This window comes from Mustela nivalis (assembly GCF_964662115.1).
Source record: "Mustela nivalis genome assembly, chromosome: 1".
Taxonomy (NCBI): Eukaryota; Metazoa; Chordata; class Mammalia; order Carnivora; family Mustelidae; genus Mustela; species Mustela nivalis.
In genome coordinates, this window is record NC_139020.1 from 32,093,510 (window position 1) to 32,109,187 (window position 15,678).

The 15,678-nt window shown below is 37.0% G+C and overlaps 1 protein-coding gene across 1 annotated transcript in view; it reads right to left on the minus strand.

Annotated features, from left to right (window-relative positions):
- The window catches only part of ROBO1 (roundabout guidance receptor 1), a 1,158,618-nt gene that overhangs the window by 985,167 nt on the left and 157,773 nt on the right, over positions 1–15,678 (minus strand). Inside the window, exon 2 of the mRNA XM_082690172.1 lies at positions 394–530. Within this exon, the coding sequence (XP_082546298.1) occupies positions 394–481 (88 nt within the window). The 5' untranslated portion in view covers positions 482–530. The remainder of the gene's footprint in view (positions 1–393; positions 531–15,678) is intronic.

Here is a 15,678-nt window from a genome sequence, read left to right on the forward strand (position 1 = left end):
ACTTCACTTCTTTTGATGGCCCTTTTCTATGGTACTAACATGCATTGTAATCGCTTTTCTTTTCGTGTTACACATTTCTTCCCTACTATAATTGTTCTTCCACCACTCTGATTCACTAAGTTAATCTAATAACTCTCTACATGTTTCAGCGACAGTGGATATTTTTGTCCCTATTCTCACTTTTCCTAGGGAATTAATAACGTGCTCTGTATTCAAGAATTTTTGATCCCTGAAACATGTCAGCACGCAGACTTAAGAAACCATTCACACAGACTTACACGTTTGAAAGCAAATGAACAATTCACAAGACACATAATGAAAAACGAACTTGAAGCAAAGAAAGTATACAGGTCATGATTCAATAAAAGAGTGAAACAGATGCTTGGCACTTACCTGGAATAAGCTGAGCCAGGAGCAGGTGATCTTTTGACAAGCTGAGGAGTGATATTGTGACCAAAAAAGGAATATGTTTCCATTTCATCTTTGTCCCTTCCTTGCATTACACCCAGCCAGTGACAGATAGGTTTTATCTGGGAGAAAAAAACAAAAGAGCAAATTACTTTCTAATGGTTAGCTACATTGAGATAAAGACGGTATTAAAAATATTTTGTGAAAAATTATAGTTCAAGTGCATTTGAAATATCATTTTTCAAAATGATAAAATACATAAGTAGTTAAATACAACTTACACTAACTCTATCTTAGGATATACATTTGAACAGATACAGTAGTTATTAATTTTGAAAATGCACATTCAATCAGATAAAATTAGCAAATAATTCATTGATTTTCTCTACCACTCAGGCAATGCCAGATACATGTTTTTGTTTTCTCACCAATTTAGTTGGAACATTCTCATCAGGACCAGAAAACTTTATGGTCCAGAAAACTTACTCATTTGCTAAGCAAATATTTACAAACAGCTTAAAATGAACTAATCACAATGCTACTTTGAAGATACAGCAGAAGACAAAACTAAATATTCTCTCTTCAGGTAGATAAACAATTTGAGGCCACTTTAATTACATCAACTTATAAACACAATAAGAAAAAACAGTCTATAGATGTTCTATTCTGAACAAAGGACTCAGTTATCAGTCATGATGGACCCAAGAAATATAAAATAGTGCCTTGCAGATGATGACTTTAACAGAAGGCAGAACAAAACTACAGGAATTCAGGGGGAAGACTGATCAGTTTTACTTGGAAGAACCAACCAAACTTACATTAAAGACATGGCACTTGAGATATGAGATGGTATTGATAAATAGAAAAGGAAATGCTATTCAAAGTGAAAGAACAAAATAACCAAATATTCAAAGGAAATGTATGTGTGTGTGTGTGTGTGTGTGTGTGTGTGTGTGTTCCAATAACACACTGACATATTCAGAGAGCTGTAAGGGAGTTATTTGGCTGATGACAGAGTTTGCCATAATACAATATGATAGAAAACTGAAAAGATAAAGACAGGTAATGAGGAATCGCTGTAGAGTTTAATGATAGATAATAATATGATTCAAATTATTAAGAAGATAACTCTGATCAGAATGTGAAGGATATAAAGTAATTATGAAGGGAATTAGCGTGGAGGCTATAACCACAGTACAGAGACTTATAATAATGTTTACAAAGGACCCTGGGAAAGGAAATGAAGCCAACGGCTGGTGTTGGGGTCAGGAGTCGGGGGACATTACACAAGAACACTTTGCAGGACTTAACGTTAGATTTGGAGATAGGACACAGAAAGACATGTAGTCATTTAGTCAAAAATACCTAAATAAATCTAGCACAATAAAAAGTGTAATTGTGTCTCTGAAGAAAAAGAAATTTCTGTCACATCACACATTTAGTGACACTCAGAATGCCAACTTGAGAAAAGGCTGACCTACTTGACTCAGTAGGTTTATCCACACAAAGCCATCATCAACTTGTCTAGGTGAGCAGAGCTGTCCTTGTTTTCGTACTTATCACTGTCCCGTTAATTGCCAAGTTTTCCTTTAGCAGAGCCTCCTAATCCTTCTTCCAGACACTTGGAATCACTGAACTTACTTAAGATATTTGCAGATTACTTCTTCTTTTTAAGAATTCTGCAAGCCCCTCCTGACTAAGCTAGAACCTTGCCTGCAAAGAAATACTCTTTGGCTACTGTAGGTTCCTATTTGTTCAGATGTGTTAACCATTTTCCTTGTCTTGGAGCTAATGCCTTTGTACCTCTCCTTCCCCTGGTATCCTACACATAAATGACATCACGTACCCACATTATATTCAATGTCTTATCTGTTTTAAGTGTCAGATGGGAGTAGAAAGTAGATTGGATTTCAGATCATTGCAAACCGAGATGAACAGTTCCACTCTTCAATCCATACTCAGTGGTTTTAAGTTGTCCAAAGGCTTCTTCTCAGTTATCCCTTGGTGTTTTCGCTTCTAGTCACATTTCTCAGTGATATACAGATGATCAGTTCTTCCAGAGAAAATGTATAAATATACTGCATTGTAGTAATTTCTGCCTGACTGGGTTTTGATATAACAGATACCCTGTCATCTTGGATTCTGCTTGCCTACGGATATTCTCATCTTCCTCCTCCAATATTCGATTATTATGTGCACTAGATAGCAGAGTCCCTGTTTTGAAATAAAGCCTAGATCTCATATTCCTTTTACATGCATAAACCGTTTTGCTTCAGCTTTTGATGTAAATAAAAGCATGCATGAACCTAGAGGCTGTTTATGATTTTATTATTATTTGAAAATTTAGAATTATTATATTAGTTAAATGATACTTTAAAGTATATTTATTGAAACTGAGATTTTCAACTGTGGTTGGTTATACTCTAACAATTTCATTAGTAATTATATATAACTTAGAGACACCTGTGTTGCTCAGTCGTTAAGCCTCTGCCTTTGGCTCAGGTCATGATCCAGGACCCTGGGATCAAGCCCCGTATTGGGCTCCTTGCTCAGTGGGAAGCCTGTTTCTCCCTCTCCCACTCCCCCTGCTTATGCTCCCTCTCTTGCTGGGTCTCTCTTTGTCAAATAAATAAAATCTTTATATATATATATATATATATATATATATATATATATATATATCTGCCCACAAGTAGGCAGAGAGGCAGGTGGGGTGGGGGGGGAAGTAGGCTCCCTGCTGAGCAGAGAGCCCAAAGCTGGGCTCGATCCCAGGACCCTGAGATCATGACCTGAGCCGATGGCAGAGGTTTAACCCACTGAGCCACCCAGGAGCCCCTAGAGCATGATTTTTAGGTAGAACCCACAAATCTAAAGTGTCAACTACCTCATTTGCATTGGACACCTATCATAATCGCTTAAAATTCTGATCTTCAAGAGGCTTGTCTAAAAATGGAAGTATCCGGGACACCTGGGTGGCTCAGTGGGTTAAGACACTGCCCTCGGCTCAGGTCATGATCTCAGGGTCCTGGGATCAAGCCCCACATTAGGCTCTGTGCTCAGCAGGGAGCCTGCTTCCCCACTCTCTCTCTCTCTGCCTGCCTCTTTGCCTACTTGTGGTCTCTCTTTGTTAAATAAAATCCTTAAAGAAAGTGAAAGTACCCTAAGAATACACTAACCCCTTATTTAAAATCACATATTTTGATATATTAATAAGACAATTGATTTTAGTAAACAATATGATATAATTGCATTTGGATGCTGAGTATTACAATATAGTAAATTCACCCACCATAAACACAACCCCCTATGAACACATGAACACTTTTCTCCATAGATGTATTTATATAGGGTCTATTATCAAAGTACCAAGAATGTAAATTCATATGGTTTTGAATTAAAGAAACATGACATGAGAAAAGAGAAAAACATTTACAATATCCCTTTCTGTTGTGAAATATTAGGCTATGAGAGTAAAGAATTATTTAATGTAATATAATGCTTTGAGGTATAATTCTGTTGGCTGGAGAGCCTGAATGGTGCAGTTGGTTGAGCATCTGACTCTTGATTTCGGCTCAGGTCATGATCTCAGGGTCCTGGGATGGAGCCCCAAGTGGGGTTCTGTGCTAAGTGTGGAGTCTGCTTGGGATTCTCTCACTCCCTCTCCCTTTGCCCCTCCTACTTGTGCTTTCTCTCTCTCTCAAATAAATAAAAAAATCTTCTAAAAATACATATGCATATTTATATAATTTTGTTGGGAATGATAAATCTATGGAAGTAACCTAATGCAATATTCTAGAAGCATAGATGGTAATACTAAATTCTTGGGTATGAATCTCAGCTCTACCACTTAGATGATGTTTGACTTTGGGCAAAAAATTTTGAGCTTTAGGGTTAAGCCACTGCTGCCTTCGGCTCGGGTCATGATCTCGGGGTCCTGGGATCAAGTCCCGCGTCGGGCTCTCTGCTCAGCAGGGAGCCTGCTTCCTCTTCTCTCTCTCTCTGCCTGCCTCTCTGCCTACTTGTGATCTCTCTCTGTCAAATGGATGAATAAAAAAATCTTTAAAAAAAAAATTTGAGCTTTCTTAGTCTCCTTTTTCTCAAACATAAAATGTGAATAATAATAATAGCCATGTCATCAGGTGAGATAATATGCATGAAATGTCTAGAAGAGTGTCTGTTTCATCGTTTAATATCTATTAGTATTAATAACCCATGACTCCCAACTTCAAACCGTATCGAATAAGGTTCCTCCAGGATGAAGATGGAACACATCTTTGATTTGTATTTACATGTTGCTTCACATTTGAATAGTGTCTGTTTTAGGTTTAACTTCTAAGACACTAGGGGTTTTGATTTCATTTAATGAACTTCATTAAGTTAAATTTATATATGATAAAATGAACCTCTTTACAGTGTAGGTCTAAATTTAACAAACATATAAGCTGTGCAATGTCCACCCCAATGATGATACTGAGACTTCCCATGGGGGCTTTGGTGTTAAGAGCTAATAAGTTATATGCACGTGTTGTGCAAGTATGTGAATTGCTAATGTACATTTTCTTTTTTTTTTATTAAAGATTTTATTTATTTATTTGACAGAGATCACAAGTAGGTAGAGAGGCAGGCAGACAGAGAGAGGAGGAAGCAGGCTCCCTGCTGAGCAGAGAGCCTGATGTGGGACTCGATCCCAGGACCCTGGAATCATGACCTGAGCTGAAGGCAGAGGCTTTAACCCACTGAGCCACCCAGGTGCCTGCTAATGTACATTTTCAAATAAAAACAAAGGCCTTGCCTGCCTGCTTTTGGAGGAAGATTGCCTTAGAGAGAGTTCTATCAATTATTATGAACTTTCTTGCAAAGTAGAAAAGTTCCATAAGAAATTAATTTGGGTACAGGCATGGTTCAAGAAAATAAAAAATACTTCTTTAGGCACACATTTTGGATCACTGAAAAGATCACAAACATTCCCTTAGCATATCAGTGTATCACGATGAGTACATTTCAGTCTCTTCTGAGACTGAAAGACTACCTATTTCAGCATAGGTAGCGCACCCCCCCCACTCATATTTAGAACAGAAACTATATTTATCAAGGCTTTCCCTGTTAATAACCAAAATTTGCTCTTAAGTTACACTACTCTCTTATTTTTCCTTTTCAGTTGAAAACAAAAAGCACTCTGGAAAACCAAGGTTATTGTTGGAGTTTCATCCTGTCTGCCTTTTCATCATGTTCAGCTTCTATTTAACTGATTATCACCTGATGAGTCAAAAGTTACAACAGCTGGAAATGTTCCATAACACAACAAAACCAGCAACTGTTGATTGCCTCTGTCCTAGTCTTAGATGAAGGAAACAACGGTGGCCAGTGGGTAATAGGTGAGCCCAAAAGCTGGCTGGCCTTGGGAGATCAGTGACCAGAAAAGGCCAGACTCCTTTTGAATTCTGCCGATAATAGATGAATCAGTCAGCATTCTACACAGAGTAAGAAGATACTCTCCCTTTTCACAAATGAGATAAACTGAAGTTTGGTCTACTCAAATGGGACTATTCTCCTAGAGCACCTAGAGGAAAATCAATCATGAAAAATTAAAGGTTTCTACTGAAAACAGTCTTTGGAAAATGTTGGAAATTTAAAAAAAAATTAAAAGAATTTTTAAAAATCCAAAATTAATTTTGATGAGACCGCTATACATAAACAAATGATAAATATTTTTGCACAGTAAATATAATGGAGAGCCCTGTGCCAGGCCATGGAGATTCATATTGCTATGAAACAAACCCACATTCTTCATGTTAGAGCAGCAGAAAATGTATTATGTATTTGTAACAAAGACACAAAGGATAAAGTTGGCCATGGAGAAGGCTGATGATGGGGAGGGAACTGCGGTGGCCTAGGCTTCACAGGGTGTGTTGAAGTCACACAAATGCAGAAACCAGAAAAAGAGAGTAAGGGGAGACTACCAATGTGTAGTTAAATGTTGCTAAAACAGAAGATATGTGTAAAAAATAAAAATAAAAATAAATAAGACACAATCTATAGGTAGCACCTCACAGTTGACTTATTAGCCCATCATTTTTTATTATTATCAGGAAGATAATACATGAATTGCTATTTTCCATATGACAATATGAGTTCGGAATCTTCACGAGACTTGTCTGCATGAATATATCTAGTTTGCACATAGAGGTGAACTGAAACCAACTCTATTTTTCTTTCCATGAAATCAAAACATCAAAGAACTGCAAAGTCCTAAATGCGAGGCTAATTCCAGGTTTTTCCTTATCAACAGTGTGATGACACATGGGAAGATAAAACTAGGTAACAATTACATAACTTGGAAATGAACGTGAAGTAAGACAAAAGAACCATGTAGAAGATGATTAATTTTTCTCATATGTATGATGAACGAGATCCTCCATAAACATCTACTTGGCTGGATAAAAAGAAGGTATAAATATTAAGACACTGCAAAGCAAAGGCAATGGAATTTGGTGAAGCACATAACATAGAAGCCAAAAAAAGGAAAAGAAAAAGGAAATGCATGCTGCTGTTTTCAAAATATCCACCTATTTAAATAGAAAGCTTAACAGGAAATGTGTGTAATTTTTATAAATGGCTAATTTACTTTTTCTTTAGAGTCCTCTAGAATAACAATACATATATAGGTCTGTAGGGAGCTCTATCAAGAATTTATTACAGTTTCTGTTTAGGTGGGAGTGTTTTAAATTTGAAATAATAATAAAAGGTATAGAATGCCTTCTAAAAATGCTGATTTATAGCTTTTATATAGACAAGTTAAACTGGACAAATTACTACCAAATTCTTGTTAAGTTAATGTCACATCTCTAATAAAGAATATTATTTGGAAATAGCAGACTACATATACAAGTGGGGCACTTAAATGAGTGATACGTATTAAGGAGGGCACTTATGAGCACTGGGTGTTGTGCAAGTGACAAATCACTAAATTCTACTAAATTCTGCTGCTGAAACTAACATTACCCCAAAGGTTAACCAATTAGAATTTAAATAAAAACTTGAAACAAACAAACAAGCAAAGAGCAGAGCACTTAAAGCACACATTTGGGGTTTAGGGCTAAATAGATTAAACATTTTTACACACACACACACACTTGCTTTATAATTCATTTATAATACCTACAGCTTCTAATATACTTAGGGAACGCTTCCGTCTTAGAAGGATGAGATACTACACATTTAGTCAAATGTTTACATTATCCTAAACCCCAAATTATTAATAGATCTTAGATTTAAAATATCATTATTAACTTTCATGTATAGCTTTCATATATATATATATATATATATATATATATATATATATATATACACGAATTTTGTAAAGAGAAAAGAGGAAAGAAAAGAAACTACAAATAGAAGACTCTTAGGAAAATGAGTTTGAAATCAATAGGAAAATAAAATATGTGACTAGAAAATAATAGAAGTGAAGGCAAGATAAAGACAAAGCTGGAGGGCGCCTGGGTGGCTCAGTGGGTTAAGCCGCTGCCTTCAGCTCAGGTCATGATCTCAGGGTCCTGGGATCGAGCACCACATCGGGCTCTCTGCTCGGCAGGGAGCCTGCTCCCTCCTCTCTCTCTGCCTGCCTCTCTGCCTACTTGTGATCTCTGTCTGTCAAATAAATAAATAAAATCTTAAAAAAAAAAAAAGACAAAGCTGGAAAACAGGGTAGAGTTAATCAGTAATAGAGGAAGTAAGGGAATTAGCAAGATTTTCAGTGGTTTTTCACCTAGTTTCTTGAAGCTCCTAGATATGTAGGCAGAGCTATATTACTATTCACACTTCAGTTTTATTTGGATGGATCATGAGCCCTATATCCAATTATGCCTCCATTCATTTCACAAAGACCAATTAATTCTCATTACATTTCCAGGAAACATACCATTTTAAATATACTGTGAGAAAACTCAGGGCATGGTGATAAACCACAGGCTGTGTATAAAGAACGAGATGATTTGAGACTATTTTGTATCCAAAATGAACTGAAATGTATTACCAAGTGAGGTCAAAGAAATTGACATTCTAGAATTTATTTAGTCAATTCATTTAACATAGCCCATCTATTAGGACCTGTAGACAGATATGTTACCATGAATTAATAATTGAGCGATAAAGTAATTGGAGACACACATGCCCTTAGAAGTTTTACTCTTCAACCTATACTAAATTCCAAAAAGTGCCATGAACAATGTTTCTGTCTGCTCAAAATCTGTATGTTGAAACATAATCATCACACCCCCAATACGATGATTTTAGGAGGTGAGACATTTGGGAGGTGATTAGATCATGAGGATGGCGTCCTCATGAATGAGACTAGTTCCCTTATAAAAAGGAGCCCCAACAGTCACGGGGAAAAGGGAAGTCTGCTATCTATGAACCAGGAATTGGTCCTCACCATACACCAGATAGGCCAGGAACTTGATGTTGGACTTTTCAACCTCCAGAACTGCAAGAAATAAATTTCTATTGTTTATAATCCACCCAGCCTAAGGCATTTGGTTATAGCAGCCCTAATGGAGTAAGACAGTAAATAATTTGCCACAATGTAATAGATCTGCTATATTCCTAAAAACTTGTAAAATATATTTTTTTAAAGATTTTATTTATTTATTTGACAGAGAGAGATCAGAGTAGACAGAAAGGCAGGCAGAGAGAGAGAGAGAGGGAAGCAGGCTCCCTGCTGAGCAGAGAGCCCGATGCAGGACTCGATCCCAAGACCCTGAGATCATGACCTGAGCTGAAGGCAGCGGCTTAACCCACTGAGCCACCCAGGCGCCCAAAACTTGCAAAATATTAAACTTCTGGTTGTTTTATACATTTCATTCATTAGGGTGTTCAAAGACACAGTGACGAAACTGAAGATTATTTAAAAGAAAAACATGGGGACACCTGGGTGTCTCAGTAAGTTAAGTGACTGCCTTCAACTCAAGTCATAATCTCTGAATCCTGGGATGAGCCCCACTTTGGGCTCCCTGCTTAGCCGGGAGTCTGCTCTCTCTCTCCCCTGCCCCTCTCCCCTGCTGGCTTGTTCTCTCTCTCAAATAAATAAATAAAATCTTTAAAAAGTGAAAAGAAAAACATCAAAAGAAATAATATCACCTAGCATTGAGGTGTCCTAAGAATATTATTAAGTAACAATTTTAGAAGAAACATCACAAAGAAAGGACAATTATTTTATGGCTACAAAATGAGAATCTGAAGCATTTGATAGTTCTCAAAACATTTCACATGATATATTCAAAATACTGATTGACGCTTTCAAATAAAGTACAATGAGCAGCCTGAAGACCGAATAATTAACAATTGCTGTAAGTTCTACTTAATGTTTGGTCTCTTTTCAGCATTTGAAGCTGGCCCTTCATCACTGGTTTAAAGCAACGCTAGCACGACTTTTGAATTAGATATTTTAACACAGTGAATTCCAAGAATTCATATATGCATTTCAAGATTAAAATATAAAATCAATAAAGACAGTAAGATGGTTGTCAACCACTGGCTGGAGTATCTTATTTAAGTGATCGAAATGCAGTTATGTATAAAAATAAACTGTAATGTGCTATCTACAGGACATGATGAAGATAAACACCAGTCTCTCTACTACAGCTACCATAATCATTAAAGAATCAATGCCAAATTGAACTGCACAAATCCTTAGGGGGAGAGGGAGAAAAGAAAGCACAGCAGTAACTGAAGAAAGGTTCAAATCAATTTTTCACCCTAAACATCACGAAGTTCATTAGTATTGCTAACATAAAGGTGGAGGTAAAGACAGCAAAATGGAGATTCTTATCTTCTTTTCACTTTAATTATGGGTTGCTTCAGGCAAATTAATTTTCAGACTTGTTTTAAAAATTGTGTTTGTGTATTAGTGGAATTATATTAAAAATAAGGAAATTTAAAAGACGATTTAATGTAAAGAAATGATGCATGTAAGGATGTAACTAGAATGTAACGATTTAATGTGAAGAACATTCCACAAGATTTTTTTTTTCTTTTTCTTATTTTGTAGCTAAAAGGTCTACATCAGGCACTCTTCAAAATCAATGTTCAAATTCACAAAGATGATTCCTTAAAAGTATTCTCATGTACACAAAGACAAAAAGAAAGCAATTTTCAAACAAAAGCAATTTTCAAAATGCTCTGCTCACACTAGCTCCGCATCAGATGAATTCTATGCCCACTTGACCTTCAATCATATTTTTCATTTCATCATTCTGATGAAAATTAGTGGGACATATGATGTTTGGTCATCCTAGCTAAAAGTGAATCCAGTCGCAGACACATTTCTTTCTGGAAAATACCATCTTTCAAGTAACATAACGTGGAAATCAACATCAACAGCCTCGCTATTCTAAATGTAAGTGTTGTCTCTGATAAGTCAGATTTATCTTAGCATGATAACAGAATTAGAGGAAATTGCCTGGGCATGGGTTTGGTCAAAGAAAAGTTAGATATGAAACTACTCTGGCTTGACACTTGTCCCGAGAGGGAGAAATGCGGAGGGGTAGAGAAGAGAGAAAGGGAGAAAGCACAAAAATGAGAGACAGTAAGAGAAACTGAACAGCTGATTTAGCAAGCATGTTCTGGTGGCAGTTCCTGGGAGTAACAACAAACCAAGTGCACTGCAAGTGAGGTTAGCTATCTTCTGAACATTCTCACCTTTCAGAAAGTGCTGCCATGATCATTCTCTTCTCTCTGTTGAATCTAATTGAAAAGAAATGCCTGGTGACTCGTTTGTTCACTTTAGAGACCAAGACTTCAATTAAAGCCCGCCATTCCACAAGTTAAAGGTGAACAGCCCGAGCTGTGTTACTGTTCAACTTCAATAAATACAAATTTCTAATAAGGTTTTTTTTTTTTAAAGTGTATTTAACAGAATATGATGTCAATATTAGATTACCTTGTCTAAAGACAAAACAAAGCAAGAGTTTACCAAAATGCATGTGAAAATGACCATGTCCTGGTACCTATAGTTCATTTATTTAATACTATTTCTTTGAGAACCTATTGTGCACCATTCTAAGATTCCAAAATGAATACCATACAGTCTTTGCCCAGAAAGAGCTCGTAGTATGGCAGGGGGGAGCAGACCCAGAGAAGTTACATGTAGGGTAATCATTTCTATCACAAAGTTTAATAGAGTACAGTTCTATGAGATTGAAGCGATTAGGCTTCTGGCAAATTGGAAAATATTCACCACAGAAGTAAACATCTCAATGGATCTTGGAAGAATGGTAGTTGTCGATCGAGCCAAAAGTGTTTAAAATTGGAGAGGAACGGAATTCAGTACAAAAGTACCAACTGTTCAGAGGCATGGAGGAAGGAGTCTGTGTATTTAAAGAACAATGAATGGTTTTATTTGGGTGGGATTTCAGGGGGTACGTATGCGTGAGACTGTGATTGGAGAGGAAGTTGGAAATATAGAACAATGCCAGAATGTAAAGAGCACTGTGTGCAAACAGACATTTAAGCAGAAGTGAGAATCATGCCAATGTGGTTTCTAGGATAAAACTCTGTAAATCATGGGCAGGGAGCCTGCAAGTCTAATGATCACGAGGATGCACAGGTCACTGTTGTCCTTGTCTACACTTCTGGCACCACGGCAAAGTCTGCCATTTACCAGGCACTAAATATTTGTGGAGTTCATGGACAGATGAATGAACACAGTGATATGAATACAATGATATGCACCTCAACTAATGTTCTTAGAGAGAAGTTAGAAATACAAACACAAAATCTATCACATTCACAAAGTCCATCTGTCTATGAAGACTGCCATTACGTTAGGCAAGAAATCATGGTGGCTAAAGACAGAAAACACTTAGAGCAACATCTTACTTAACATAATAACCAGAGTAAAATTCATTTCTTTTTCTGTTATTTCCTTTTATTTTCTAAACAAACAAATTTCAAATGTGCTGCCTTGAATGTGTATGAAATCCTAAATTGGTTCAATTCTATTGGGAGATGACTCACAGAATCATTTTTAAATGGATGTGACACTTAAATTAAAATCTATTACTTTCGGTTTGACTTCTTAAGTGCCCAAATAACTGTGTTTTTTTTTTTACAACTATTCATATTAAAGCTTGATATTAATTTCTAAGCTGGGAGTAGATTATACATTAATACTTATATGAGCTGCAAATTTTCAGATCGCTTAAGAGCAAATAGCTCTAGAAATATTACCCCAAGTGCATATAGCACCTAGTTAATCTGAACAATTGTTTTCACTTGTGTTTGGTTAGTTTATGAAGATATAGCAGTGGAAAAGGGACAAAGGGAGCAAGAATTTCACTTCAGACTGGCTATTAGTAAAGCTATAGTAAGAAAGACAAAGTCGCAGAAGAGCGGGTCAAAGGTAATTTTAATATGTCAACATGCACAAAGACTTCTAACAAAAAGATTCACCCACAAAGGACTATGCATGAAAGATGGGGAGAAATTCTGTGACTGGCAATTGTGTTTGCATGCATTCTAGAAGGCAAGGGTTTTTGAAAGGCATTTAGCTTTCAACCACTCAGTGTTCCTGTGAATGTCCTCGGCAGGACCAGAAATAGAGGATTCAATTTTCAAAGATAATTGTGTGAGATAACTGTCTCATGCCTTTTCAGCAAGAATCTGATAAACACCTAATTACTAACCAAGTGATTTTAGAGCTATGTAGCTGGGCTGGTGTGCAAGCTACCCAGAAAGACCTGGCCATTCAATATATCAGGAGGGAAATGAACTTGGGCTGTAAATTAATTTCATTTATTTGGCTAATGAAATCTTACCTACGATCTTATTCTAAACAAATAATTTATTATTTTAACAAAAGAGCAGAAATCTCAATGTGAAATCAATTATAGCCACACAAGTAACTTCTCACCACAACCCATCCAAAATAATCTACTGAAAAAAAAAAAATGGTTGCAGTTGAAATTTGGGAAGTTTATTTTCTTTGGGCAAGCCTTATACAATTATATTGATGCTAGCTTGGTATGTTATAGAAAGAAAAATCTTAATGTATCTGGGGGTTAGAATGTGGTTCAACTCTTTTAATAATGATAGAGCCATAAGGGCATGACTATTCATCTTTAGACATATATGGGTGAACTCTCAGCTGGTTTCTTAACTACTTCTGACTGTGATTCCCTATCATATTCTTAGCCATGACTTGCTATTCTATGTTGTCATATTTAATATAAGGCATAAAACTAAGATACAATATTATGTACTATCTTGACACTTGTAAAATTGGGGTAGCCTTAAATGGCCCAACTTCAGGGCACCTGAGTGGCATCAGTTGAACATCCGACTTTCAGCTGGGGTCATGATGTTGGGGTCTGGTACCGAGCCTCAGGTCAGGCTCTGTGCTCAGTGTGGAAGTCTGCTAAGGTTTTCTCTCTCCCTTCCTCTTTGGCCCATTCCCCACCCCACTCCAGCACTTGCTCCCTCTCTCTCTTCCTCTCTCTCAAATAAATATATATATATTTTTAAAAATGGCCTAACCTCATTTTCCTCTCCACTCTACTCCTGTGGGTAAGACTCTCTAACAAAAAGGACCAGACACAGTTCTTATTTATCCCTGAGTATATGGGATTACATAGCCAACCCATGAAATTTATTTAAACAAGGAACAAGGCAATTACAATTTTTGTTTTTCCAAGATGGTGGAGAAGCAGAGCTTAGTTTTGTCTGGTCCCAGAAATTCAGATAGATAGCTCTCAAATAATTCTGAACATCTTGTGAAATCAACCAAAGATCTTAAAAAAAAAAAAAAAAAGAGCTGCTCCTCTACAAAGAGAAAAGTGACCTCTTTCTGCAAGGTAGGAGGTGCAGACAAGTAAATCTGAGTCAATATATAGAAAGCGAAACACAGGTGGAGGGAGCCTCCATCAGCCAACTACTGGAAAGTTATATAGCTGCTAAGCATACAACTGGAATTTTAGAAGTGTGTTCCAGTGAGGGATGTCCCTGCCTGAAAGGTGCTCAGGTGGAGAAGCAGGGCAGAATCCCAGGTAGGAGAGTGTGGTCTCAGGTTCAGGATCAGGGCCACAGGAAGACCAGAGGTGCCTGAATACAGCACAATTCCCAGAAATCCGAGTGGGGAAGCCAACGGCAATCAGCAAGCCCAGGAGTGGACTTTCAGCTCAGGCTTGCCATAAACTGCAAACTGTGGCAAGGTCAGGGACTGCTTCCAAACCAGGGCCCAGCAAACAGCAGAACTTTTGTTAAGACCCCCCCTTCCTATCCCAAGGAGTAGCATCACGAGTGTGCATCTCAGGAGACTGCATGGTTTGGATACTTTTGAAATGGGGTCATGTGCCTGAGATAGAAACACTCAGTCACAGGTGCAATAAGCCCAGAGTGCATACAGAGACTAGGGAGACAGAAGTGATTGACAACTTTTCCCTGAGGGTACACTGAGGACTGGAGGGTGGGGTTGGGGGGGCTAAACATTTTGACTCTGAGGCTGGAGATTGGGAGGCCACCATTTTCATTGGTATCCTCTAATGTGGTGCAGAAAGCCTTCAGGGGAAAAAATAACCCTCATAAAGCAATACAGAGCCACTTACTTAGCCTGGTCCCCTGGCAATGGTGGTATAATTTGGGCAGGGGAAAAGACTGGAGAAATAGCACAACAGGCCACTTCTCCACAGCAAGAATATCCAGCTAAGACCAAGTTTACCAATCACACAGAACTGCAAAACTCCAGCACTGGGGGAAAATAGTATATAAAATTCATGTTTTTTTCCCCTCAGGATTCTTTGGTCTTTCAATTTTAATTTTATTCCCTTTCCTTTTTCAACCAATTTCTTATTTTATCAACTCTTTTTTAATTTTCATTTTTTATAGTTATACTCTATACTTTTATTTAATTTTATTTGTGTATATATGTAAGTTTTTCTTTCTTTACAATTTTGGGATACAGTTTCTTCTAACAAACAGACCAAAATACACCCAGAAAATAGTATATTGCTCTGTTCTCTTCACCTGTCTGAACATATTCTCTCTCTTTTTTTTTTTTATTTTTTAAATTTTCTTCTGTACAGTTACTTCAATCCTTTGGTGTATTGAATTTTATCTTTATACATATACAAGTTTTTCTTTCTTTACAATTTTGGATCTAGTTTTCTAAGAAACAGACCAAAATACACATAGAACGCAGCATATTGTTCTGTTCTGTTCACTGTCTGATTATATTCTCTCTCTCTTTTTAAAATTTTTATTGTTTCAATTTTAGGT